The sequence below is a fragment of the Solea solea genome, chromosome 20 (genome assembly GCF_958295425.1).
Source record: "Solea solea chromosome 20, fSolSol10.1, whole genome shotgun sequence".
In the NCBI taxonomy this organism is placed as follows: domain Eukaryota; kingdom Metazoa; phylum Chordata; class Actinopteri; order Pleuronectiformes; family Soleidae; genus Solea; species Solea solea.
The window spans coordinates 8,881,012-8,907,994 of NC_081153.1; the positions used below are offsets into that span (position 1 = coordinate 8,881,012).

The 26,983-nt window shown below is 38.3% G+C and overlaps 2 protein-coding genes across 2 annotated transcripts; both read right to left on the reverse strand.

Moving 5' to 3' along the window:
• Positions 1–7,192: 7,192 nt before the first annotated feature.
• On the reverse strand, positions 7,193–11,583 carry LOC131447858 (replication protein A 32 kDa subunit-like). Its single transcript, XM_058619940.1, has 9 exons — positions 11,430–11,583; positions 11,302–11,339; positions 11,125–11,226; positions 9,443–9,556; positions 9,258–9,329; positions 9,079–9,186; positions 8,716–8,793; positions 7,733–7,830; positions 7,193–7,502 (listed from the first exon to the last, which is right to left on the reverse strand). Exons 1-9 carry the CDS (start codon positions 11,440–11,442, stop codon positions 7,424–7,426), a joined length of 702 nt encoding a protein of 233 aa, XP_058475923.1. The 5' UTR covers positions 11,443–11,583; the 3' UTR covers positions 7,193–7,423.
• A 1,079-nt stretch (positions 11,584–12,662) lies between these two features.
• Positions 12,663–23,657, reverse strand: pdik1l (PDLIM1 interacting kinase 1 like). The gene is made up of 3 exons (XM_058619871.1): positions 23,494–23,657; positions 20,995–21,290; positions 12,663–17,645 (listed from the first exon to the last, which is right to left on the reverse strand). The coding sequence occupies exons 2-3, from the start codon at positions 21,277–21,279 to the stop codon at positions 16,905–16,907; spliced, it is 1,026 nt and encodes a 341-aa protein (XP_058475854.1). The 5' UTR covers positions 21,280–21,290; positions 23,494–23,657; the 3' UTR covers positions 12,663–16,904.
• Between the last annotated feature and the right edge of the window lie 3,326 nt (positions 23,658–26,983).

The following is a 26,983-nucleotide window of genomic DNA, read 5'->3' on the forward strand; positions in this document are numbered from 1 at the left end:
ATGTCGTCAAAACGGTCAAAAAAGTCATAGTATAGTATGTCGTCCAAAATCAGTCAAAAAAGTCATAGTATAGTATGTCGTCCAAAATCAGTCAAAAAAGTCATAGTATAATATGTCATCCAAAATCAGTCAAAAAAGTCATAGTATAGTATGTCGTCCAAAATCAGTCAAAAAAGTCATAGTATAATATGTCGTCCAAAATTGCCCCATAAATGTCATAGTATAGTATGTCGTCTAAAGCCAGTCAAAAAAGTCATAGTATAGTATGTCGTCCAAAATCAGTCAAAAACGTCATAGTATAGTATGTCGTCCAAAATCCATAATCACTGAAAAAAGTCACACTATAGTATGTCGTCCGAAATGACACCAAAAAAGTCATACTATAGTATGTCGTCCAAAATCGGTCAAAAAAGTCATAGTATAGTATGTCATCCAAAATCAGTCAAAAACGTCATAGTATAGTATGTCGTCCAAAATCAGTCAAAAAAGTCATAGTATAGTATGTCGTCCAAAATCGCCCAAAAAAGTCATAGTATAGTATGTCGTCTAAAACCAGTCAAAAAAGTCATAGTATAGTATGTCGTCCAAAATTGGTCAAAAAAGTCATAGTATAGTATGTCGTCCAAAATCGGTGAAAAAAGTCATTGTATAGTATGTCGTCCAAAATTAGTCAAAAAAGTCATAGTATAGTATGTCGTCCAAAATCGTCCAAAAATGTTAAGTATAGTATGTCGTCCAAAACTAGTCAAAAAAGTCATAGTATAGTATGTCGTCCAAAATCGGTCAAAAAAGTCATAGTATAGTATGTCGTCCAAAATCAGTCAAAAACGTCATACAATAATATGTCGTCCAAAATCGGTCAAAAAAGTCATAGTATAGTATGTCGTCCAAAATCAGTCAAAAAAGTCATAGTATAGAATGTCATCCAAAATCGGTCGGAAAAGTCATAGTATAATATGTCATCCAAAATCAGTCAAAACAGTCATAGTATAGTATGTCGTCCAAAATCAGTCAAAAAAGTCATAGTATAGTATGTCGTCCAAAATCAGTCAAAAAAGTCATAGTATAGTATGTCGTCCAAAATCGCCCAAAAATGTCATAGTATAGTATGTCGTCCAAAATCCATAATCACTGAAAAAAGTCACACTATAGTATGTCGTCCGAAATGACACCAAAAAATCATACTATAGTATGTCATCCAAAATGACACCAAAAAGTCATACTATAGTATGTCATCCAAAATCAGTCAAAAAAGTCATAGTATAGTATGTCGTCCAAAATCGCCCAAAAATGTCATAGCATAGTATGTCGTCCAAAATCAGTCAAAAAAAGTCATAGTATAGTATGTCGTCCAAAATCGGTCAAAAAAGTCATTGTATAGTATGTCGTCCAAAATTAGTCAAAAAAGTCATAGTATAGTATGTCGTCCAAAATCAGTCAAAAAAGTCATGCTATAGTATGTCGTCCAAAATCGCCCAAAAATGTCATAGTATAGTATGTCGTCCAAAATCAGTTAAAAACGTCATAGTATAGTATGTTGTCCAAAATTGCCCAAAATCAGTCAAAGAAGTCATAGTATAGTATGTCATCCAAAATTGCCCAAAATCGGTCAGAACAGTCATGCTATAGTATGTCGTCCAAAATCAGTCAAAAACGTCATACAATAATATGTCGTCCAAAATCGGTCAAAAAAGTCATAGTATAGAATGTCATCCAAAATCGGTCGAAAAAGTCATAGTATAATATGTCATGCAAAATCAGTCAAAAAAGTCATAGTATAGTATGTCATCCAAAATCAGTCAAAAAAGTCATAGTATAGTATGTCGTCTAAAACCAGTCAAAAAAGTCATAGTATAGTATGTCGTCCAAAATCAGTCAAAAACGTCATACAATAATATGTCATCCAAAATCGGTCAAAAAAGTCATAGTATAGAATGTCATCCAAAATCGGTCGAAAAAGTCATAGTATAATATGTCATGCAAAATCAGTCAAAAAAGTCATAGTATAGTATGTCATCCAAAATCAGTCAAAAAAGTCATAGTATAGTATGTCGTCTAAAACCAGTCAAAAAAGTCATAGTATAGTATGTCGTCCAAAATCAGTCAAAAACGTCATAGTATAGTATGTCGTCCAAAATCCATAATCACTGAAAAAAGTCACACTATAGTATGTCGTCCGAAATGACACCAAAAAATCATACTATAGTATGTCGTCCAAAATCGGTCAAAAAAGTCATAGTATAGTATGTCGTCCAAAATCACTCAAAAAAGTCATATAATATGTTCTTTTTTGTGTTATTTTGGACAAAATACTACACTTTGACTTTTTTTTTAATATTTTGGACGACATACTAAATAAACTGACATTTTTGATTTTTTACCTTTACAATTACTGTAATTTACAGTAACTAAATTCATTTCATATACTATACTTTATTTTGTTGTATTTTTGTATGTAAATTTGGAAGTTTTACTCCCAAAATGTACTGCAATATTGCAGTTACATACCATTTCCTGTACAAATATTGCAGTTCCCTCCCTTATTGAGATTTAGGAGTATTTTCTCTTTATAAACCACTCAAAACAAAACAACATTTTAAGTTCCCTATAATAGTCACACCCATAGTAATTTCACAATAAAACACATGGGAAACTATGGGATTATATTGTAAATGACGACAGTTAAAGCCTGAGAAATCCTGGGATTATTTTACAGTGAACTTTAGAGACTGCGATGGGTGTTTACTGTTGCACATAAAATGTCATCATAAAGAAAGCAAGTGATTTGCAGCATCCACACTGAGGTGTTTGTGGATAATAACAGTACACATGTTGCCCTCTGGTGGATAAACAACAACACTTACGCCTGCACGTCTCAGTGTCTGGAGTGTTCTTGTCGCAGCAGAGCAGAAAAGCATTAGAATCCTTTTTTTTTTAAAGACTTATTTCAAAAGAAAAAGCTGTCACTTATCAGGAAACAGTTCCAACAGGAAGAAGAGAGGATCTTCATCAGTGTGTGGAGAGAATGACAGGTGGAGCATGAGCTGGAGACCATCTATCAATATCATTTTGCACAAAGAAGAAAAAAAAATAATTAGCATTCTCCAGTTCTTATTTTTTATTTTTTTATTCCGGCAGCTCACAGACTAAAGTGAATACATGAAAGTGAAGTACGCTCAGTGTGAGATTCCTCCAGGGACCCGCTAATCCTCATCCACATCATTTCACACGCAGCGTGACAGAGGTATGGATTATAGTTTATTATACAAATATCCAGCATGGACACATTCTAATAACAGTCATATCAATTACAGCCCTCACACTCGTGAATGTGTGACAATGGTGAGACACGTTGTGGTTTAAAAATAGACATAAAAAAAGGACAGATGATTATTTATTTAACTGTCACAAACATCACTCTCTGTGTTTGAAGTCAGCGTTCGCCCTCAGTTCGAGGCCTCGTCACAGTCCATTACAGCTGAGTCGGCTCTTCGTTTCCTCCACTTGTGCTCAATCAACCACTCGCTGAATATTTCATAAAAACAAAATGAATAGATTATACATTATATAAAAATACATATATATATATACATACAACTGTGAACTCCAACAAGGCCATGGTTCTCAAGCTGTGGTACGTCCAAAAAGTCACATGTTTAAATTTATCACATTACAACATGAAATATTGACATTACGACATAATTTACTGTTATAACGTAAAACATTTCAGGCATAAAATGTGAGAGAGAAAAACAGGAAGAAAAAAAACGTGACACCAATTAATTAATTAGATCAACCAGAGAGCGTTAACGGAATCTAATTCACAGAGACTGATGCCCATTTAAAGCTCCATTGTAGAAGCTCTATCGCCCCCCTGTGGATTCCTTGATTGATTTCACAAAACAGTCTGTGGTCTGTGACCTGGTTTGATCTCCACCTACTGTCACACACACACACACACACAGAGAACAATGTTGTCTTCTGATGTTGTTTCTACGATATTTGAACGCTGCGTTACTTTGTCCAAACTTCACTGGAGAAGCAGGAATGAGTTTGTGTAGAATGGTCCTCCGTGTCCCCGGTCTGTCTGTCAATCTGTGCGACTTTACAGGCGCGGTGAGCTTCGTCTGCCTCGTCGTCTTCTACGTGTGAAAACAAAAACAGCAACAGAGAAGTTTGTGATTAATCACCAGTGAGTGAACTAATTAGGGACATTTATTTTTATATAAATTACACTCACACATTACAGCTTTAACATTTGTAAAAAATGAAATTGTTTATTCGTCGTCGTCGTCACTCAGACTTTCTGCTTCCTGGAGCTGACACTTTTTGTTTAAAAAAAAAATGAAAACAGGCTATGAATTATTAATGTGGACAACTGTCAATCTGCAGCTTTGTCAGATCCACACTTTCTCTACGGCAAACGCATCTGGAGTTTGGAGTCGCTCGTATTCAGAGTTCTCGCAGAGAAAAGAGGGGTTTTCCTTTTGAATGCAGACTCTCTTTTTTTTTTCCCCTTCTTCTTTTTAAAAACACCCCGCTGAGAAGCAGCTTTGGCAAACAAAAGCTGGGAGTCTGTGCACGTCAGGCTCCGTCTCCTCTTCAGGCAAACCCAGCAGGCCTTCATCCCTCCGCTCCACTGCTGCAGCTCCGCTTCAGGGTTTGTCGCAGTTTTTCACTGAGACTCTGGAGCTCAGAACTACACGCTGGACTCTAATGGAACCTGCTGCTGCTGCTGCTGCTGCGTGGAAACTAAAACCATGAGTCAAAGACCACTTTTCACTTATTCTAATACAAAAAAAAACAAAAAAACCTTTGTGACTTTAAGTGGAAAAACAGTGGCTTTACAGCGAAACTGCTGTTAGGGGCTCAGTTATCTGGATTTATACACTGTAAAGAAAAGTGAAGGTGGTTAAACTTGTAAATGTGAAACATTTGCGTTATAAGATAATTCATCACATTCATCAAATGGGAGTTAAGTCAACTTGGCAATACCTTTCAAGTTAATTGTGACAATTTGCAACTATAAGGGAAGAAAATCTAGAATCATTTATTAAATTATACCCATAACAATCATTTTAAGCAGGGCGCTTGCACAGGTCTTTAAAGTCTTGGTAAGAAAAGTGTGCAATTTGTGGACGAAGCACTGGTTTTCCAGGCCTTGAAAAGTCTGGAATTTAGTGTGAAATTCTTGAAAAAATAAAAATTTGGGAAAAAAAGTTTTGCCAGTAAAAACAATTTCCTGTGAGTTCTGCATTCATTCATTAATTCATTCTTATTATTTTAATTAATTTACTTTTCTATTAAACATAACAGGTACAATCTCAACAAGAAAGAAGGCACTCAGGTATAAAAATATATAAGTAAAAAAAAATAAGCGTTAAGTTTGGAAAAAGTCTGGAGTTTGAGCCAAATTTACAAACGTGTGTTAGTTATTAATTTCTGGCCGTCTGAACATCACACTGATTCATACTGAGGATCAGGATCATAGGTGAACATTTAAAAATAATCAAAAACTTGAGGGGAAAAAAGGTCAGGATTCAGAGATTAAAAATGAAATAATCAGAATTCTTATTTTTGTTTCGTGACGTTCTTTTGTCTCGTCCACAGAATCAACATACTTTATTAAAAATAACTAATCTGAACTAAAACATTGTTACTTTGTGATTTAATTTTCCCCAGTTTGTGGATTGTCAACACCTTCAATTTTTAATAACGCTGCACTTTTATTGTAATCATTTTCTTCTCCAGCTCATCCATTCATTTAGTTTTTATCTTACATTTCTGGACAATAGTTGAATGAATGTTGACAAATTTCACTTTTTAAAAAACAGTTATAAGTTGTTTCATGCCGACAAACTGAGATGAAGTAAAAGGTAAGAAACAAACTGCTACTTTTACAGTTAAATGCACTTTGGTCACATTTGTTTCACAGTAAATCAGTCGTGAACATAGAAAGGCTTAATTTTGAACCACAGACGTGCTGTTAAACAGTTTATGTGCAAAATAACCTAACTTCTAACTTCCGTTCTTGTTCCTTAAATCCCATTTATGCCTCATTACACTGTAAATGACTATTTCCGGAAGCAAAATGACGCGGTGACTTATTTACATTGTTTTAAATAAGTGATTGCATTTAAGAAAGTGATGAAAACCACTGAAACATGGAGGCGTGGGTTAGAAAAACCAACACCGACTCTTAAAGAGATAAACAGTTGTTGATGTTTATGAGGCTGGAAAAGGTCAAAGGTCAACGTCAGAGTTCAGATACTCGTCGGTCCACAGGCAGAAAAACTGTCGGGAAACTTGAAATTTAAAGTCCAGCAGAGTCAACGTCAGGACTTGGCATCGGGGTTTTTTTTTCCGCCTTCTTTGCCTCTGGGAGCTTCACCATCATCCAGAGTCAAATTAAATCCAATGTTTATCTGACAGAAGAACAGCAGCAGCGCGGCTCTCTGCCAGCTCAAGTTCAGCAGAAACTACAGGGAAAATGATCCTGAACATCACATTAAATCACAAACAATAACCCACACATTGTGGAAACATGGCTGATGGGAAGCAGAAATCAGGTCCAATCAGCTTATTTTTACTTGTTGCTTATTACCAGGAATAAGCAAAAAAAACAAAACAAACTCCATTATACGACAGAATGTTACCATTATGCTGTTCATTGAACAGAATTGTGTCCAAACGTTTGACTCAGGTCTGAACCCATGTACAAACATTTCTAAAGTGACATAGTTCATCAATATTTGAGTCAAACTGTCACTAATTGTTTTTCTTTTTGTGTATAAACCCAACCACAGGTTACTCACTAACAAAAAATGTGACAAGGAAATGGAAATAATGTTTTATTTTCCCGTCCAACAAAGAAACTGAAGTTTATAGAGAAAATCAGTGATTTTACATCACAGGGACACAGGAGTTGTTGATCCACTGCTGCATCCATCAGTGAATTCAAACGTGTTATTTTTATGTTTGGAATTTCTTTGTCGAGATTGTCCAAAGTGACACAAACGTACCAAACGTGGGAGCGGTGGACAGCAGCTCCTGTGTCCCTGCGAGCTAAAAACGATGATTTTCTCTATGAGATTTGGTGCTGGAGAGCAAGTGGTTTACAGACTTCAGAAAGTCCGTCTTAAGAGCAAAATAAAGGGGTTAAACATATCCTAAAACAGGTTACATAATTTAAAGAAAAAAGGCAAGATTATACATCATTTGATGATCTTTATAGGCAGTATTCAAGTGTCCACACAAACCAGCATCATAAATAAACTGGGTCAAATAACTGAGTAACCCATCACAGGCATGAACTACTAAGTTTTTTCATAGCACATAATTCTATTGGTTTGAGTAAATGATAAATACATTAAAGAGAAAATATACTGCCGACCATCTGCCTTCCAGGTTTCACCAAAATGGTTCAAAGTGTCGTCTTGTAGTGATACTCATCGATGGTCGTGAAGACGTGGCCTTCGTTTAAAAGAAAAGCCAGCGATGATCTGCACAGACACAAGGACAAAACTCTTTCAATTATGTTCTACACTCTTTTCATCTTCATACACAGATCCTGGTTCCATGATTTCTTTGGATTCCTTTTTAACTAAGATCTTTGTTGTCATGCTTCATGTAAACATCTGCTCCAGCAAAGCCCCAAGGATTCTCAGTGAGCTTAAGGTCTGGACTCTGAATAGAAGTTTTTATGTGGAATTATTCCAAGGTGAGCGGGTACCTGATGTCTGCCACGGCGATATGGTTCACCTCCGTCCTCAGGTCGTCAAAACTGATGCCAACGGTTTGGTCGGGGAACGTTCTGATCACATGGATGACCTGAGACGAGAAGCGAGACATTTGTGTCCAACCAGTGGCAGATGATCACTGCGTTAATGTCCTGGTGTCACAATCACGATCATACATTATTTATATTTAAATGAACAACTTCAGACACAAAGGGCAAGTCTTACTCGTGAAGGCCTCGCTCTATGACTAAATCAGCCACCAGGGGGCAGGATATCAGCCTTATGTGCATGGAAAGACAAACTCTACCATTTCCCCAAAGACTACAATAGAAAACTTTACCTGCCAGATAAAGTGATGCCAATTGTTTCATTAATATTTTTTTCAAAAATCATTAATCATTTTCATGCATGGGTCGGTTCAAAAATACTACTATAATCAGGACAATTTAAATAAAAGTGAGGGATTCATTTTATTAACTTTGACTTGAATCAACTGAAAAAAAAAATAATAAAAAAAATAGCTGTACGAGATTCTATAACTGTTTAAAAAAAAAAAAAAAAAAAAACGGATCGAGAACAGAAAACATTCAGACCAACTTTTACCTAATAGTTCTAATTGTCTAAGTTCGTCAGTTATATGATACTCAATATCATTTTTGGTCTGATACTGATCCAAATCACTGGATCACATATCAGTAAAATCTGATAACTTGCAAAAATCCTAAACTTCATTTTGCACAGACAAAAAAACAAAACTAAATGAGTAACAGATGGAGAATTATGTCTTTGAAACAGTTTGAAATGACAAAAGAAATGACTGTGATCTCAGTATCAGACATGAAATCATGCCAATCACTTAGTCAGGTTTTAAAAATCCTTGAATTCCCCCTTTAATGTAAAATTAAGTAAAAACATTTGTTTTCTCCAACCTGAGGTTTGGTTTTTTCCAGTCCTGAAATCATTTAAATCCACTGACCTGGTCCTGGATGGTGGACATACTTTGGACAAAGCGTCCAGACTGTGAGACCAGAGAGTTCATGTTCACGTCAAACTCCTGCGTTAACGACAAGAAAACTGCGTCAACAACAACAACAACAACAACAACAACAAACGTTAAGATACAGTGTTTTCTTACAACCTCAAGATAGAATATTATGTCACCACCAAGGTTAGAATATTTGATGAAATAAAAACTAAAATCAAACTGTTATAAAGTCAGATTTAGTTTGGGACAGACTCTGAAGGACGCATGACGAGTCAACAAAGTCTGAGCTACTTCAAAAAGGACACATTCCAAAAAGCGGAGAAAAACAAATCGTATTGGAACGTTTGTGTTCACCTTCACTGGAAGCTTCATATGGGCCTGAATCACCTCCAACATGTGGGACGTGATCTCATTCAGGTCCTTGATGCAACGGATGTTCATTGCCAGTAGTGACCTTTGACCCTAATAGAAAAATAAAAGCCGAGTTAGTGAGGAACCTTCGGCGAGGAGCGATTTCTTGTGCGCTTACCTACGTTGAAGTTGCGCAGACTCCCTGTAACCTTCACGTACGATCCAGGAGAAGCGACGCTCACCATCGCACAGTCCTGCAAGAAGGACAATTTTAAAAACCAGCATCATTTGTGTGCGGGGTTTTCATTTGTGAAGCCGTGAACAGAGCGAGCTGATGATTATGATGATGATGATGATGCACACTGGCCTCCGAGTTCACCCACTGCTTGACTTTGACCGGAGGAGCGGTCATGTCGTCCACGGAGAACTCCATGAAGGTCACGAACGGAGCGAATCCTCGGACGACGCCCACGACAGACACCTGCAGCAGCAGAGAGAACGTCAGATATTTAATGATGAGACGCACTGTAGGACGAGTGCATGCCTGCAAATGAAGGCTGAAAATGTTTACTTATAAAGTAGTTCAGGTTTTTTTGAAGGTAAGTTGCATGAAATAGCGACAAATTAAAACCCTGTCCTTCACGTGAAGTTTTCTAAAATCAATCAATGTTCATATAGCACTTTACAATATCTGCAAGGTATAAAAAAAAAGAAAGAATTAAAAACACTCAATAAGTTAACAGGAGTAAAAAGGACAATAGAACTGTAAGAAAAACCAACATCATGAGAATCAATAAAATTTGAAAATGTATAATTGAGAAAAGAGGGAAACTGTCAATGTGCTACGTAGTCTTAAAAGCCATTCTAAATAAATATGTACGGTGGCCCTGAAGTGCAAATCACCACCACAAAAAGGACACAAAAACAAAGAGTTGTCGCGTTTTCAGCTCCTGACATGACACGTTGTCGTGTTTTCTGCTTTTGCCGTTGTCACGTTTTCTACTTTTGCCGTCTTTTGCCGTTGTCGTGTTTTCTGCTTTTGCCATCTTTTGACGTTGTCGCGTTTTGACATTGTCGCATTTTCTGCTTTTGCCGTCTTTTGACGTTGTCGCGTTTTCTGCTTTTGTCGTCTTTTGTTGTCGTCACTTTTTCTGCTTCTGCCGTTTTCTGCTTTTGTCGTCACTTTTTCTGCTTCTGCCGTCTTGACGTTTTTTGCTTTTGCCATCTTTTGACTTTGTCGCGTTTTCTGCTTCTGTCATCTCTGCTTTTGCCGTCTTTTGTTGTCGTCACTTTTTCTGCTTCTGCCGTCTTGACGTTTTTTGCTTTTGCCATCTTTTGACTTTGTCGCGTTTTCTGCTTCTGTCATCTCTGCTTTTGCCGTCTTTTGTTGTCGTCACTTTTTCTGCTTCTGCCGTCTTGACGTTTACTGCTTTTGCCATCTTTTGATGCTGTTGCGTTTTCTCCTTTTGCTGTCGCCGCGGCTTCCGCTGACCTGATGAGCGTAAAAACCCTTTCATTTTCACATTTAAAATCGAGGCTGTTGATGGCTTTAAATTTAAAGAGTAAAATCAATTCTGAAAATTAACCAGCAGCCAATGGAGTTCTAAAAAAACGGCAGGGACGTGTTCGCACCTTTGGATATTTGTTAAAAAAAAGTGAGCAGCTTCATTTTGAACCAGCTGGAGGCGCAAAAGAGGAAAACCAGCCAAGACCAACATAAAGTGCATTACAGTTGTCGAGTCTTGAGCTAATACATCATGGATTTAGCGAGTGTGGGGACCCCAACAAATTCACCTGTGGGTCTCGACCCACTCTCTAGGAAACACTGGATTAAAGTTGGGATTATTTTGAAAGACCTTAATCTAAACCAACAATGTAAATTTATTTATTTGTTTTTGCCTTGACTATGTCAAATATAAACTCAGATAATTAAAACGAAAAAGAGTTGATGAACAGATTTGTAAATGTATACAAATTACAAATAAAACGGTCATTTGTACATAAAAGTCATATTTTATGAATATTGTATGATTTTCTTTTTCCTCATACCTGGAAGAGTTCACAGTCACCGATTACAAAGTTACCACTGCCGACGTGAGAGGCAGACAGAAGCTGTGACACGGTGCAGGGTAAAATCTGAAGAGTTGATTTCTGTGGCGACATCAGAGCAAAACAATCCATCAGATCACATCATATCATTTAACCCGCAACAGAAAGTGGACAGACCTTTGACATCATCTCTCTGCTGGACTGAGAACTGTCAACTGCGTCAGAGAAAGGGTAACAAACAAGAGTTAAATCATTAACTCAAACGACGACACGTTGTTGATAATTCAGAGGAAACATTGTCCCACCTCGTTTCCACATGATGAAGTCCTTCAGCGTCACAAGACGTCACACAGAACAAAGGCCAGGACACATGTCTCTGAAGGCAGCTGTGACCAGCAGGTGAAATGAATCATCACAATTACCCACAGTGCAATGCAGCACCAAGGAAAATATCAAGAGGGGGAGGAACTATAAGCAGGGGGCGGAACTTTGAGTTTACACAGAAAGAGAAGTAGCAAAATAAAGAATAATAGTGAAATTTAACATGTGGGAACATGAACCTGTTACGCCTCAAAAGGGACCATGTGATCATCGTTCACTTTCTTCTTCTACAAAGTCAATTTTGCGGCGTGAAATGTATACAAAAAGTGTTGAATTAACACCAATTCTGATTAGGACGGAAGATATAATCAGGATTTGTGTTTAATGTTTGAGTTTAATTGACTCTTAACAGATACTGTTAAATATCACATGAGAACAATGTTATAATAATAATAATAATAATAATAATAATAAATGTAATGTCATGTTTTGTTTGGGAATGTGGGACACAATATTATTTAAAGACAAACAAAGAGATAAGACAGAGTCCTAGTGTCCGACATCAGCAAATCAGGGTTGTACTTTGAACATCTTTTAACTGACTTATCGAAGCCACTGAGCAACACCTGGGGAGCAATGGGTGTTGGGTACCTTGCTTAAGACCCCCAGCCCTCTTGACCTGGCAGGGATTCGACCTGGCAACCCAGCTTCCTTTCCACTTAGCCATGGGTTGCACAGTTTACCTGATGTGGAGGTTGGACAAAAGGAGACATGCTATGAGCTACTTGGTTTTGGGACTCATCCAGACTCATCTGAGTGAAGGGTTGTCCACGTATGGTTGCCGGCAGACCTCCTTAAAAAACAAAATACAACCAAGAGTACGTTTCCATGGTTACTGTCTTTTTTTTTTTTCTTCTTCACCATTTCTTATGGACTAAAACAATATTGTTTCACCAACTGGACTGAAAAGGTGGTTAAACAGTTGCAGTGAACTCTCCACACAGAACCAAATGTCAAAAATGGACATATGTCAAAATGTATGTCTCACAAAGAGATATTTTAAGATTTTTATGCCAGTCAGGGACTAGAACGAATTGGGTACCTTTCCCAGGGATACCCCAGCCCTCAACCTGGTGGGGACTGGAACTGGACTAGAACTGGACTGGAACCTGGCATGAGCTCAATCACACGTTACAAAAAACAAACCAGTTGATCAGTGGAGTTCTTATTTTCAACATTTTTAATGTAACAAACTTAATGAGCCACACAGTGACTGAAATGTCCAAGTGCCAGGTTCATTGTATGACGGTCCTGGATCAGGTCTTACATACAGAGGTGGGTTTTAAATGAAGAATCCAGTTCCATTTCCTGATAGTCCAGTACCAGACAAGATGAATACCAGCTTAACTTAGCTTACACAAAAACCACAAACAATAGTCCAAATGCAAAACACACAGTTATCACTAGCACACTTGACATTTACCCTGTGAACAGATCACATCTTTCCGATGATTGACGTAAAACTGAAGCGCGGCGATGACGAGCGGAAGGAAAACTGAATCCATCACAGCAATTTACAAACGAGTCGCGCTCTTAAAAACAGAGCAAGTCCACTCAAAAATCAATGTACATCAAGCCTTGTTCGTCCTATACAGTATTTACACATGTGCAAAATGATTCAATAATTCAACAAAAATCAAAAAAGGGTGAAATCTCATGAAACCAGAGACGTAGTATTTGTTTGGCAAACCTCAAAAAGAAACCAAGTGCCCACCCTTCTGGTTCGAAACGGTACAAGGTAGAGTTCTAGCTGGAAGTGGCTCTACCCATCATGCTCTGCTCTGAGGATATGGGTGACCTACTTTAAGTCCAAACTTTGCTGCTCACGTATTAAGAAAAAGAAAAGAAGCCACAAATGCAAACATTCTTGAAGCTGAACAGCAGCGTAGACGTCCTGTAATAAAGGCAAGTGTTTTTTGAAATTTGTGGTTTCAAAGTACTTTGTCGAGTCGGTAAAACATGGGGGGGGGGGGGTGTCTCAAATACAACCTCTGCCAATTTTGTGTTTTGGAGCGCGACATCCACGAGGCCACTCTAGTGTCAAAAAGAAAGCATCGACTTTCTGTGAAATAAGGCAAATCCTAATCGCATCATGACAGGAAATAAAAACGATTACAGCCACAGGGAGAATTTAAGGAGGTATTTCAGACACATGTTGGCAACGAGTCCAGGGAAATTTGATCTTCTGCCAGAGTTTGAGTGCAGCCAAGAAGCCAAGATTGTTTGGTTTTTCTGGTGTTTCTCAAATTTGCAAAAGTGCACAATTTATGTACGAACTGAAAGGCAACCAAAAAAAAGAAAGAAAAAAGAAAAAGCGAGTCCATGGCCTGATCCTCTGCCAAGTGCTGCAACAACTTAATAGGCTTAGAATTAGCCTGTCGGAAGCATGAAGAAAGGGATTACTGTAAGATCCAGAGCCTGAGGAAACCAGGAGCAGTGACACAGTCAAAGGAGATCAAGTTAAACACAACTGTATTGTGTGTCAAAGAAGGAAATAAATAAATAAAAAAATGAAAGAAAATGGGATGATTTGGCCCGTGGAGGATTGTGCGATCGTTTCTTCCCTGAAGGTGAGAGACGCCGCACGCATAAGTAGACTGTTGGCTGATATTGTGTTAGTGAGATAAACAAATAGCAACGCGGTTATCACAACCAGACCAGCCTCACGGTGCTCCTCCATACGACTGTACTTAGTGGGACTAAATATAAAACCCCACAATCAAAGTGCTGTCACGTATAAATGGCCTCAGAAGTGAAAATTCATGTCACTGCTCCTTTTTAAATTAAGCAGCTCACCTTTTCAGATAATTCAATTTATGTTCAGGCAACATAGAAACTTGTCCGTTTGTTATTTTTGATATTATTTACTGTGATTTGGGCTTTATTTTCATAGTTGTGGATCAGATAAGATCTAATTGCATTAACCTTCAGGGACATGGAGAGTAAACTCAGTGATGGCGGCAGCAGTGGATGAACAGGTCCTGTGAGGCACAATGTAAAATTGTGGATTTTCTCTATGAACCTTGGTGCTGGAAGGGGAGCGATTTAAAAAGGCTGCTTTTTTCATCATCTGTCGCTTTACGAAATTACGAAATTGTCTCAACTGCAGGGAATGTTTGCGTTCCACCTGCTGCAAACAAGAAATGTAAGCTCTGAGGTCACGTGTTACCACATAATCATGATATTTAAGAGAAGGCTTATGGAGCACATACCACACAGAATTAAGCTTTTAGAAAAGCTGTGAAAAAGCTCTGTACATTGTGCAAAATGCTTCTATATGAGCATAAATTAAGCCTTCATGTTGTGTTGTTGTGTCCAAGTTTGCGTTAAGTTTCACTTTCAATACTCGACTCACTGGCAGTCAATAAAAGCCTTGTTTTGTTCCAACAAAACACAAACACATTCAGAATCATATGAGGGTCACATTAGAGAAATATCCCAACTAAAGGCTGAGGGTTTTTTCTTATCGTGTAATGCAGAGGTTTCTGTGTATATTTGTCACTACACGCCATTTAGTCTGAAATGTTATTTCGCTTAGGGCTGCAACTAATGATTACCTTCATAATCTATTGGTCGTTTGATTATTTTCACCATTAATCGATTAATTATTTTGTCCATAAAATATTAGAAATTCTGTTTCCCAAACCTTTTTTAACCCTTTTTGTTATATAGCGCAAAGAAACTAGAAAATATTCACATTTAAACAACTGAAAAAACAGTTAAATAAAGTTGACTTAATTTAGTATCGATTTATGATTGCAGCCCTACTTTAGTTAACATTTTAAATTTGTAGTTTATACATTCAGCAAAAATAACCCAAGTATCGTCATCATGAATGGGAGCAATGACCAAAACCATGAAAATAAAGCCTGAACATGAGCTCGCTGAATCAGTGAAAGATTTCTAAGCTTGGCTCTCGTTCTCACAACAATCTCTCATTTGACTGTTCTCTTTTATTTTAAGGCTCTCTACAGCCAAAGGTCTTTAACCATCATACATTCTAGTGGTTAAGGGTGTGTCTCAGACTAATCCACTTATCTTAGAGTTTGCATCGGGGACCGAGTACAAATGCCACGAGAAGGACTTGCAGGACGGACGCTGACTGATAAAACGTCCTCCACCCAACATGACCAACGGAAAAAAAACAAGTTATTTTCCTCCACTGTAGTTGAGTATATTCTTCCACTCAAAGACCACAGAGCAGGACTGACCCCGTCCGTGCCAAGTTTGTCTACAAATACCATCACGCTGTTGTGTTTGTTTTTACCTGAGCATTCAGTGCATATCTGCATTTGATGCCAAAACAGAGTCGGATCTGGACACAAGTGTGGATGCTGGTGGAGTTGACCAGTGCAGAAATCCCTCTGAGAGTCAAGAGCTGTCACAGCCGCGAGTGGCTTCACAACATTCTACACACTGAGGTTTAAATATTGTCCCTTTGGATAAAGGTAGACTGTAAAAATCACAGGATTGTGTCTCATATTGCATGTGTTACGACTTAGCACCGAGTCCAGGAGGGTATGTGTAGACAAACCTGTATGGCGCTTTCCCATTACACAGTTCTAGCACTACTCGGCTCTACTCGGCTTGGTATCAGTCACGTCGTTCATAGCACCTCCTCAACGAGGACGGGGTCTTCACAGCACGGCTGCACAAGACTGTTGTGACGTTGTTTTAGAAGTGACACAAACTAGTCAAAGCAGTCGTTTTCGGTGTAACTGAATCATCAAGCTTAAATAAAAAGATTTGCTCACAGAATGGTTCAGTACTTCATGCATGACCGGAGCACAGACTCCGTCTGACACAGTCACTGAACTGAAATACGGCTGAACGGGTTGTGATTCGGCGGTGATGTCACTAAATACACCAGACTCCTGTTAAATACATTTTAGAAATGTCCTTGCTAAATTGGTGGTTAAGACATTTTCAGGATTTTTTCAGAGCAGGTCCCATAAAAAAAAAAAGCACCAGGTACCCTCACTGATGGAAAAGCAAAAAACGAGTCGAGCCAAGTAGTGCTAGAAGAGTATAATGGAAGAGCGCTGTGAGACTTTCAACTTTATAATAGGACGTTTGGGGTCGTCCTGCTCTCTGCTCACGCTCCAGTGATTCTGTGAGGAAAAGGGGAAGCTGTGATGTGATTAGCCTGAGCATTGGCTGCAGTGAGGAGCAGCAGAAGTTGTCACATTTCTCCTCTTCATTATGAAAACAAAACTAACTAGTGAAGAGTGTATGCACTTGGAAAGTGGATGAGGTTTTAAGCCATGACACAAAGAATGACTACTCTAGTTATTGTTCCCTTGTTACAAAACATGATGCAACCATCGAGGTCAACAGTAGCAGATGAGATGTCTACATGTGCTTCATCGGCTGAGTCTGTGGCGCCGCCGCCCTGTCCATCACGTGTCCCAGTCCAGCTCTCTGCAGGCAATACGGACCAGTCTGAGCTCCAGTTCAAAGGCGTCGGGCCGTTCCTGAGGGTTGGCCGACAACATCTCCCTGATCAGCTGCTTCATGTGGCTGTTCATGCTCTTTTTCCTGGCGGGGATTAGCAGCTCCATCTTTGGGTTCTCCAGCAGGGCCTCGCCTAGAGGTACAATCTCTGTGCCCTGCTGCACGTAGCTCCCCAGCAGCTCCTTCTGAGTTTCCACATCCACAAACGTGATGCGCTCCACCATGGCCCAGATAATCACCCCCAGGGCAAAGATATCCGCCTTGGCCGTGTAGTGACCCTCCCAAACCTCTGGGGCCATGTAGAAGTCTGTTCCACAAGCCGTGGACAGGAAGCACTTGTTGACACTGGCCGGCTCCTCTGGGTTGAGCCCAGAGGTGGAGCAGACTTTGCTCAGGCCGAAGTCGGCCACCTTTAGTGTGGGCTCGGATGAGCCGGTCGGCGTGCAGGCCTGGGAGATGAGGATGTTGTCCGGTTTGAGGTCGCGGTGTATGATCTGGTTGCGGTGCAGGAAGGCCAAGGCGCTGCCCAGCTGCAGCATGAAGCTGGTGTTGGTCTTGCGACTGGGCTTGCGGGACAGAAGGTAGGCGTTCATGTCACCCCCGTCACAGAAGTCCATGACGAACCACAAGTAGTAGGCACAGCAGGGGTCAAAGGTGATCTCGCCTTTAAGAGAAGTCTCCACCAGCTGCATCAGACACACGGAGAGAGAAAGACAAGATTAAACAAAGGGCAAAGGTCAAATGAGCTCATAGAGAAATATTTGGAGAAATTTCATAGTAAAAGGATAGGGCTGCAACAATTAATCAATGATTAGACAATTACTAAATGAATTCCAAACTCTGATTTATCTGCTGCTTAAATGTGAATATTCACTGGTTTTTCTGCTCCATGTAACAAAGAAATCATTAAAACTGAATAATTTTATATTGTAAACAAAGCAAGACATTTAAGAACATCATTATTTTGAGGTTCAGGAAACAATGATCAACATATTTTTAACATTTTCTGTCATTTCACGGACTGAAAAATGAATCAATTAATCAAGAAAATTCAAATATGAATTCAATATGAAACTAATTAACTAATTTATTTATTTGTAACTGACTACAAAACAAATTGCCATCTGTTTTGATAATCGACATTTGACTCATGTCTTCCATTAAGGTTTGGGAAACGAATTGACATTTTTCATAATTGTCTAAAATTGTAAGTATTAAAACAATCAAGAAATGTATCATTTGTTTCTGTAATTTTAAGATGGGAAAAGAATTCAATTATAACTTATGCACAGAGGGAACTTTAGGGAGGAAATGTGTGTAACCACTCGTAAGAAAAAGACCAAGAATGATGATAACCATCTGCTGCTGCACAGGAAGTGGCTGTTTTAAACTAGGTTGCCTCTTGAAAAATAAAACAAAACAAAACAATTTAATGGACCTCTTAAGTGAACAAAATGCCCCGACTATTTCACAATAAAAGCCTTGAAAAAACAACTGAAACAAGTGATTTTACTTTGAAAGCTGTATAGAAAGTGTGTTTCTGACATTGTTTTGAGGGATATTGACTTAAAAATCACGATAAAAAAAATCATTTTAGCCGTCTCTTTGCTGTGAACATGAGACTGTTCAGGGAGAAAATAGCATTGAGACACGCATCAGACACGTCTGACATGTCGGATGAAGAGGAAAGAATGTTTTTTTTTTTTACAAGGAAATGGGTGGTTTGGTGGTCTAAATATAGGGATGACAGTTGTAGTGTTCATTTCACTCAGGTGTTTGTTTACATGCCACAAGTCCGCACGTGGTTTTAGACAGCATGTCTCAAGGACAGTGATGGATTCCTTTCTCACCTCTGGGTTTTTTTTTTTCACAAATGATGCATTTTTGTTCTCAAAAAGTTGACCAATCTTGCTAAGGTTAAAGAAACGTAATTTTTTCATCCAAAAGTAAATGTTTGTGATTGTTTTTTTGATGACCTGTGTCTTGTATTTAATATTTACTTCATGTGTTACTTCATCAAAAAGGAGGAAGAAAAGACAATCAGCTAAAGAAACAGGCCAAAAAAAAAAAACATTTGCATACAATTTCGGCCATTGGCTGCCCTGATTTGTAAAAAACCGGCCGATGAAAAAATCTGTGTTAAATATAAACACAGCATATTAAATACCAACTTTTGGAGCGCACAAGTTGTGACTATAGTGATTCAGGTCAGGGGTCAGACCTAAAGTCTGTTGAGTTCAGTTTGGACTCAGACCGATAATCCAAGCCCATTCAGAATCTGGAGTATTAAACAATTCCTTGCAGAAAACCCAGGTTTTGGTAAAACGTCCTCAGGGTGTTCAATAGGCCAATCGGCAAAGCATCCACTACACAGAATGAATGGGTGCAAATTATCCCAGTTTGTGGTCAAATAATTCTGCTCTATTATCATTTGTTATTCTGTGAGCATGTGCTGGAACGCCACAGAGCAATAGGGGGAAGCGGGGGGTAGAGAGCTGGAATAAAGGGATTCTGGGAAAGTGGCCAATGCTAGCATTGCAAAAAAACTGAGTGAACGGTTTGACAATAGCTCTGCATGTTGCTGAGAGGCTATAATCAAGAACTGGCAGAGTCTGAGAGGCTGCAGGCATTTTGATGGGGGAGGGACGTCCTCCACCCACCCTCACCCCACACACACCCCTACTCGAACCTGACATGGAAGCCAACAACAATGATCCAACCAAACAAAACTTCCAGTTCTTCCCGACTAGGAATCAGCACAAATACTCAATTATTAAACTGAAAAATGTTCAAGAAAATGTAAACATTTTGTGGTGCATCTATGACCTTGGGGTGGCAAATAATTTTGGTTCGTGGAGAAAAAAAAGTTAATTTTGAGGATTTTTCAGGCAGTTTATGGTCCAAGCGAGTACTCAATTAAATGAGGTATGAAAATGATCATTAGTTGCAGCCCTACTTTGCTGAAATTATGAAATTTATAAGGTTTCTTGAACGCATCGTGAAGTTTTAGGACAATACGATGAATTTTGCAGGAATTATAGTTTTAAAAAAGCTCTGTCACATTCTCACTGGCCACCGAGCAGCATTACTCCAGCGATCATGCTTAGGGGTAGGGTTACCAACACCACTTGTTAGACACCATGATGTTCCAGAACTCAGTTTGAAAAAGTTTTCTTTATCTGGACCTCTCCAGATTTTATATAACCACCCCTGACGGAAACAATGCCATAACTGGAGTGTGTTGAATGGGCAGATCACCATTAGATAACATAAGGTTATCTGATGTTTGTTGTCAAGGGCAAAGTGAAAGTTTCTGGAGGGTTTTAAGTTTATTTTCCACATAACATGAACTCAACTTATCCTTTAAATGAACATTAGTCTATTAAAAAAATATTTTTAATGCTTTTAAATAGTTTTGAACTGCAAGAGCTGTGATAATCGGCGTCTAGAATGTTTTTGTTTGATTTGGATGATAATTATTTAATTTTATCTTCTCACTGTTATTCTTCACTGCTTGACAGACTGGTTGTTCCTCCTAAATGACTACAAAGCCACACCTGCTCGGAAAGCACACTATGTGTCTCAGGATGCATTTACCAGCTAAGTAACATGAGTTGACAAATACAAACAATTCAGTACTGACACATTGACACATTGTCAGCGCTGACTGAACCAGCTTCAGACATGGTTGAAAAACATGTCTGCCAACTGAAAAAAAGGTCTTAGCCTCTTAATGAAAGTAGCACCCTAATAAAATCTGAAATTAGCAAACTGTTCTCTCTACCACACCAAAGTCCATTGACAAAATCAGCGTTTTTAGCCCGTGGGGACACAGAAATTGCTGTGAAATTTGAATGAAGGACTTCAAACACCAAAGTAACAAAATCACAAGTTTGAAAGTGATTTTCTCTATGGACTTTGGTATAGGGATACCTCATCCAATTAAACTTTAACAAAACTTAACAACTTTAAGAACTCCAAACCAATACACCTGTGTAACATCGAACTACTATCAAGTGAAGTCCTTGTCCTTACCTCCAGGTAGAGCGGGGAGCTGGAACCATGGTTCATTCTCTGGGCCAGCTGGTCCCGCTGCAGGATACACTCCTCCAGGTGGATGACGTTCGGGTGCTGGCTTTGGATGCTGCTGAGGGCCCAGAACTCCCGCAGGGCCAGTTCCACATTCTCTGGAGAGTGGCAGCGGATCTTCTTCACGGCCACACGGGCCCCCGTACGTTTCACCACTGCCTCATAAACCACGCCGTAACTGCCGCGCCCCACCTCCTGGATCAGCTCGTACTTCGGCTGACTGCTTACCATCCTAGTCCTCACTGTGGAGAAACAACATGGCCATGTCAGATTGACCTTGAACCAATAGTGAGAGAATTTAAAGGAATCAGCAAAGCATCGGTGAGTATTGTTACAAAGTCAGGATTGGACGTGATGTGGGCCATTTTTGCCATTTTGATATAATCTGCATTGGCTGATTATTATTTAAATAATCATGCAAATTATTACTTATTTAAGTTTATATTTTGCTAAAAATGCACCTAAACTTTGCTATTTCATACAAAAGTTTGCAAAGAAACTGGGAAATCTTTGAATTTAATCACATTTCAATATTTTATCTGGAAAAGGTTTAAATTGTTACTGAAATGTTGGTTTCCAATGTTAAATTCATACATTATTTTTATTTAAAATCCACAGCAGTGCAGAGCTTAAATAAATCAGCACTAAGGCTACATCCACACTAGTGAGTTTTCATTTAATAAAGCATGAATTCTGTTCTGGACACACCTGCTGTTCACACAACGCCTAAAAAACAAAGAAGTTTGAAAACTCCATTAGAGTCTGGACAAGAAAAAAACATGAAACTTTGGTAACAACAAAAACATGACTATAAGATGAGAACATGAAGGTCCTTTAATATTTTCCTTCACCAGTTTCACCTCGTCATTGAACTCATAAGAGAAAAACTCTTATTTTCAATAGTTTACTTTCAATTTTTAGTAGAATGTTTTGAAACCAAACAAACAGCTACAGAGTTTACACCAACATACACATACCTCTAATGTACCTGAATGTTCACATCATCTCAAAACACACAATTGTTACTTAGTTTTAAAAGCAGGTAATTCAACTGCTTATAAATAAATAAATACAAAATCACATGACATCATCAAAACATGAAGGGACCAATGTATAGAATTTGGAATAATCCAGGATAAAGGCATGCATGTCAAAACTACTTAAATCCCACTGATGAAACTGTGGAGGAAGAGAATTGAGAACACAACAGTTCTGAAGTGTTTCTTGATTTTTAAAGTGATATTAAAGGATCATTCTCTGAATATTGTAGTCAACTTCTGTTGACAGAGCCTCCTAAAATCTACACACTGGACCCTTCTAATGCTGAGAAATTAGAAATTGAAGAAATTATTTTCATCATACACGTATATCTTTATTGTGCATCAACTACAAATCAAACAAATGTGCCACAATAATTTTTTTTACCTGTTTCAAAGAGACTGGAAGTGCACTACATAGGTGAATTTATTTATTTATATTCATTGGTTTATACGATATTTCAATAACAAAAAATATTAATAATAATTTTAGGTGAATTTAAAAGTTTGATTCAAAATTTCATATTCAAAGTTCAAGTCAATAAGTAGCCCTAATGTACATATACATGAGTCATCAGTATGTCAACAAAATGTCTCATTCATAGACGAACAATACAGACCATTTCCAATGGCAGTGCTTTATTATTAAGCAGCAAATGTTTATCTTTCTATCAGTTAATGATTCTAATCTAAAGTTTAAAGGACACTAACGGCTGTCGTTTAAATGCCAACAGACCAGTTTATATAAAAACACAAGTCAGAGCTACAGCAACATTTGAATAGCCTGCTGTAGCTTCACTGTCACCTGTCTCCCTGTACATACTGTACACACATTCACTGCACTAATAATAAAACTTAATTTTTCCAGGTAGAGAAACCACAGAGTGACATATTTTGATTTATTTAAACGTATTCAGAACGTCGGAAGTGGGAGCTTCCTGTCATAGCAGCCAGCATGCTAACGGGGATAATTAGACATGCACTTGGCTGATTGGCTAACAGGCTAACAAGCTAACAGCTAAGTGGCCTGGCCCCAGTCTCGTCGGTGCGCTAACGTTAGCTCAATCCCGTTAACATCAGCTAACAAAGAGTCCGGCTCTCAGCCGAACATGCACCAGGCTTATGTCATTAAAACCCGGGCAAGTTCACAGTGGACCTGTATCTGGAGCCTGGAGGAGGCGTGCATGCTAATGACAGTTTATTGTCCGGCGTGTGTGTTTGTGTTTGTGTGTGTGTGTGTCATCAAGCAGATTCCTCCAAACCCACTCGCGCGCGCACACACACGCGCGCACATACATACACGAACACCTGCTAAGCCAAGAGTTTCCAAAGCAGCCGACACAAAGGTGCAAATATGTGGAAGAGGCAGCGGCTCTGCAGCGCAGTGTTGACATGTTCTCGTTCTCACCTTTGGCTCGTTTCCCGGGGGTTCATTTGTTGTCTTCCTCCCTCTCCCTGGCAGCCATTACCGCCGCACACGTTCAGCTCGCTCCGCTCCGCTCTGTCTGTCTAAATGGGGAGGTTTTGTCAAACACTGGAAGTGAGCGCGTGCAGCTGCTGTGCAGCGCAGCGCAGCGGTGGCCCGAATGAGATGACTTCCTGTTTCATATTTCAAAATAAGGTTCGCAATTTCTCGAACGTCAGTAATTTTTGCACACACACACCAATTACTGATAGTGAATTTGAACTCTGCATTTAACCCACCAGAGCCCTTGGCTCTTCTCAGGATTGGACCGGCAACCTTTCAGTTATGAGCACAATTCCTTTCCTCCTGACCATGGGCTGCCATCATGTGCTCATTCAAAACGTCCTGTGTGTAAAATATAGGTAAAATTAACTTCATTTGGCAGAAGTTGAAGGTAAAATTTGTGTATTGCTGTTTTATTGTATGATGAATCCGCCCTATGTACACTGTGTATGCTAAATGTAAATAATGTGTATATTTATACCAACACTTATCTGTATAATTACACTTCTCATTGCTGCTTTCCAGTACTATTCAGGAGTTGTGTAACCTTTACACATCAAGGACATCAAGTGTAACATGATAAAAAAAAAAGGTGACCCTCCGGTTACAAGCCCAATTCCTTTCCTCTTGTGCATGGGTTGTCCTGTGAAAGACCTTGTATTGTTGAATGTCAATTTCCTTGTATGCTTATTATTCCACACTATTATTTAAATCTACAAATATCTAAAGAAATGAATACATTCAATACATTCAATACATTAAAAAAAAAGGCTAATCACATAAATCAAATTCTTAGGAACTGTATTTTTAAGGGAAATTACAGCACTTCCGGCCATGGTGTCATCTAAGTATGACTGGTTTTACGTGGTTCCCACATTTATTACCCTTCATCAGTCAGTCTCTTACACTGAACTGGCACTGGAGAGGAACAATAATATGAGCATCTGATGAAAACTTTGCAATTCAGGAAATTAAGTGTTTTAACTCAGTTTCATTAATGCAGATTTATTAGAATAAATGTGAATCTCATTTTCTGTGAGATTGTTTCAGGATACAACAGTAGTAATCATTTCAGGCTGGAGTCTCTATTTTTTTTTTATTTATTTATTTCACAGTATGGGATCCAGGTGCGTTGCAAAGGGCAGGCAGAGCAGGCAGTTGCTAGGAGCCCAAAACTGAGAGGGAGCCTCTTTTTTAATATTTTGGAAAGTGTTTGGACATTTAGGTTTGGACAATTTTGTGTCCAACAGCTCTAAGCGTGGCCATGGTGACTACTATATTTTTTCACCTTTTCAAGATTTGACAGTCACCAGCATAAAGTGGAGATACAGGAGTCAAACACAAAACTCTACTTTGGATCTTTAATTGTCAACATTTTCAGCACAAATTAAATTTGCAGTAAATTTGCAAAGTGGAACAATAAAACCCTGACTACAGAGTAAAAATTCAACTTATGCCAACCTCAAAAACATTCTTTGCCTGCATTGACATCACTAGAAATACACAAATGGTGGATTTAATTAAAAAAAAAATCTTTCCACTGGGTTCATTATCTCACATGACAATCACAGCAACAATAAGCACAACAATGTGAAAACTCTTTAAATAAACACACGCCCCAAAACAATTAACAATATTTACAAAACTGTTTTTTGAACACACTGTCCACAAACCACAATCACACCTGAGGTAGACTGGTATAGATTAGAGGAAAAAGACTATTTCTGTCTTCTCTCATATACAAGTAAACAGGAAATAATAAACAATACACAGTCACAGGAACATTAGAGTGTTTTAAATGGTAGATTAAACCAAAATGTACAAAAGAATAGCAAATAAAATACGAACTGAATGATCCTTGATGGTGATCAATACTAAAGCACTGCTAACATAAACTGTGGTCCCCTTTTATGTGGAAATAAAAAGCTAATCAATCTAAAATTCTACTCATTATCATGAAAAAGACAACAAATATGTACAATAAAAATAAATTCAGACAAATTTCTGACTTCGAGGAAATGTCACTAGGAAGCTGTAGCTTGAGCTAACAGCTGTTAGCTAACAACTAGCAGACTTACAAACAATCAACATGATATTCAGTTAATTATTTGGATATTTATTCTGTTTTTATTGCTTCCTTTCACAATATCTTAACAAGACAAGTAAAGTATCTAATTTCAAGTAAAATATGGGTATTTTTGCTTCAGTGTTGCTGTTAACATGTTGAAGCAGCTAGTTAGCTTGATTAAGCTAACAAATATGCATCTATGAAGCACTCACATTTATTTATTTATTAGCGCAGACAGAAATAAAATTATTATAATAATAATAATAATAATACTCCACCTTTTATAGTGTAACAGTTGACCCTGCAGCTTTGGGGCAGTATATTTTGACCTGATACAGGAGTTTGTATATTGCTCACTCTCCCACACCAAAATCGATTGAGAAAACTTTTAGCACTTTTAGCTTGTGGGGGGAAAAGGAGCTGTTGGTTTACTGCCACCTAGTTTGGAAAGTTTATAAACACCAAAGCCACAAAATGGCATGTTTGAACTTGAGTGATTAAAGCACTAGTTTATCACTAACCTTTTGCTGTGATGTAAAATGCTTGATTTTCTTTATGGAGTTTGGTGTGGGAGAATGGGTAGGTTAAAAAGTGAGGTCTAACAGTGAGCTAAAGCAACGAGCACACATAAGATTATAGACTTAAACTGACATGGATTTTACTTATTATATTTTTTTTTAGGTGGCTAAAATCTGTATTTTTTTTTTGTGTCCCGCTTACTGGCAGCCATGTTTTCAGTGAGAGACAGAATCTGTGTCTCAAGCTGCTAACAGGTGCAGCACAGTTAGCGCTAACCTGAACTAAGTATTTCTTTAGTACTATAGATAAATGAACAAACTCAAATATGAACATAAATATCCTGAACATTTTTTACCCTGTTTGGTTAACTAACCAGTATAGCTATGACTATTTGGCTGTAACCTAGGTGACTAAATGACTACAAAAATAAGTTTGGTTCTTCAATGTGCAGCTTTTTATTAGTATGTACTTGAAATAGTTCAATTGGTGAAATATCAAAGTAAAGTACAACCTCTAGCCAAATTCTAATGCTAAAAGATATGTATAGTTGATTGTTTTTTATGTCACCGCTGGCAGATAAAACTATATTGCAAGGCTCATTTGGCAATAAATAAAGACAAAGGTCTCCCTGAGTTTACTATGAAGGCAATAAAACAACACTTTGCAGTGAAATACTGTGCTGACAGTACAATAAAGTTAGACAAAAATTATATTGTCAATAAACAATTCCAGAGAAATCAAATTGTAGGAGACACTGTGACATTTATGAGGTAAAACCTTTTCATAATTTAGTTGTACATTTTCCGGCCTAAACTAGAGTCATAGACCAAACTGAGAGGTGGA

Bases quoted from the DNA above. Each gene is read 5' to 3' on its own strand.
- LOC131447858 (XM_058619940.1), bottom strand. The intron at 7,831-8,715 runs GTCAGTGGATTT...TTCTCGTCTCAG, and splicing joins TGTCCACCATCCAGGACCAG to GTCATCCATGTGATCAGAAC. The intron at 7,503-7,732 runs GTACCCGCTCAC...GTGTCTGTGCAG, and splicing joins ATCGCCGTGGCAGACATCAG to ATCATCGCTGGCTTTTCTTT.
- pdik1l (XM_058619871.1), bottom strand. From the start codon at position 21,279: ATGGTAAGCAGTCAGCCGAAGTACGAGCTGATCCAGGAGGTGGGGCGC. The intron at 17,646-20,994 runs GTAAGGACAAGG...TGTCTGATGCAG, and splicing joins GCTCCCCGCTCTACCTGGAG to CTGGTGGAGACTTCTCTTAA.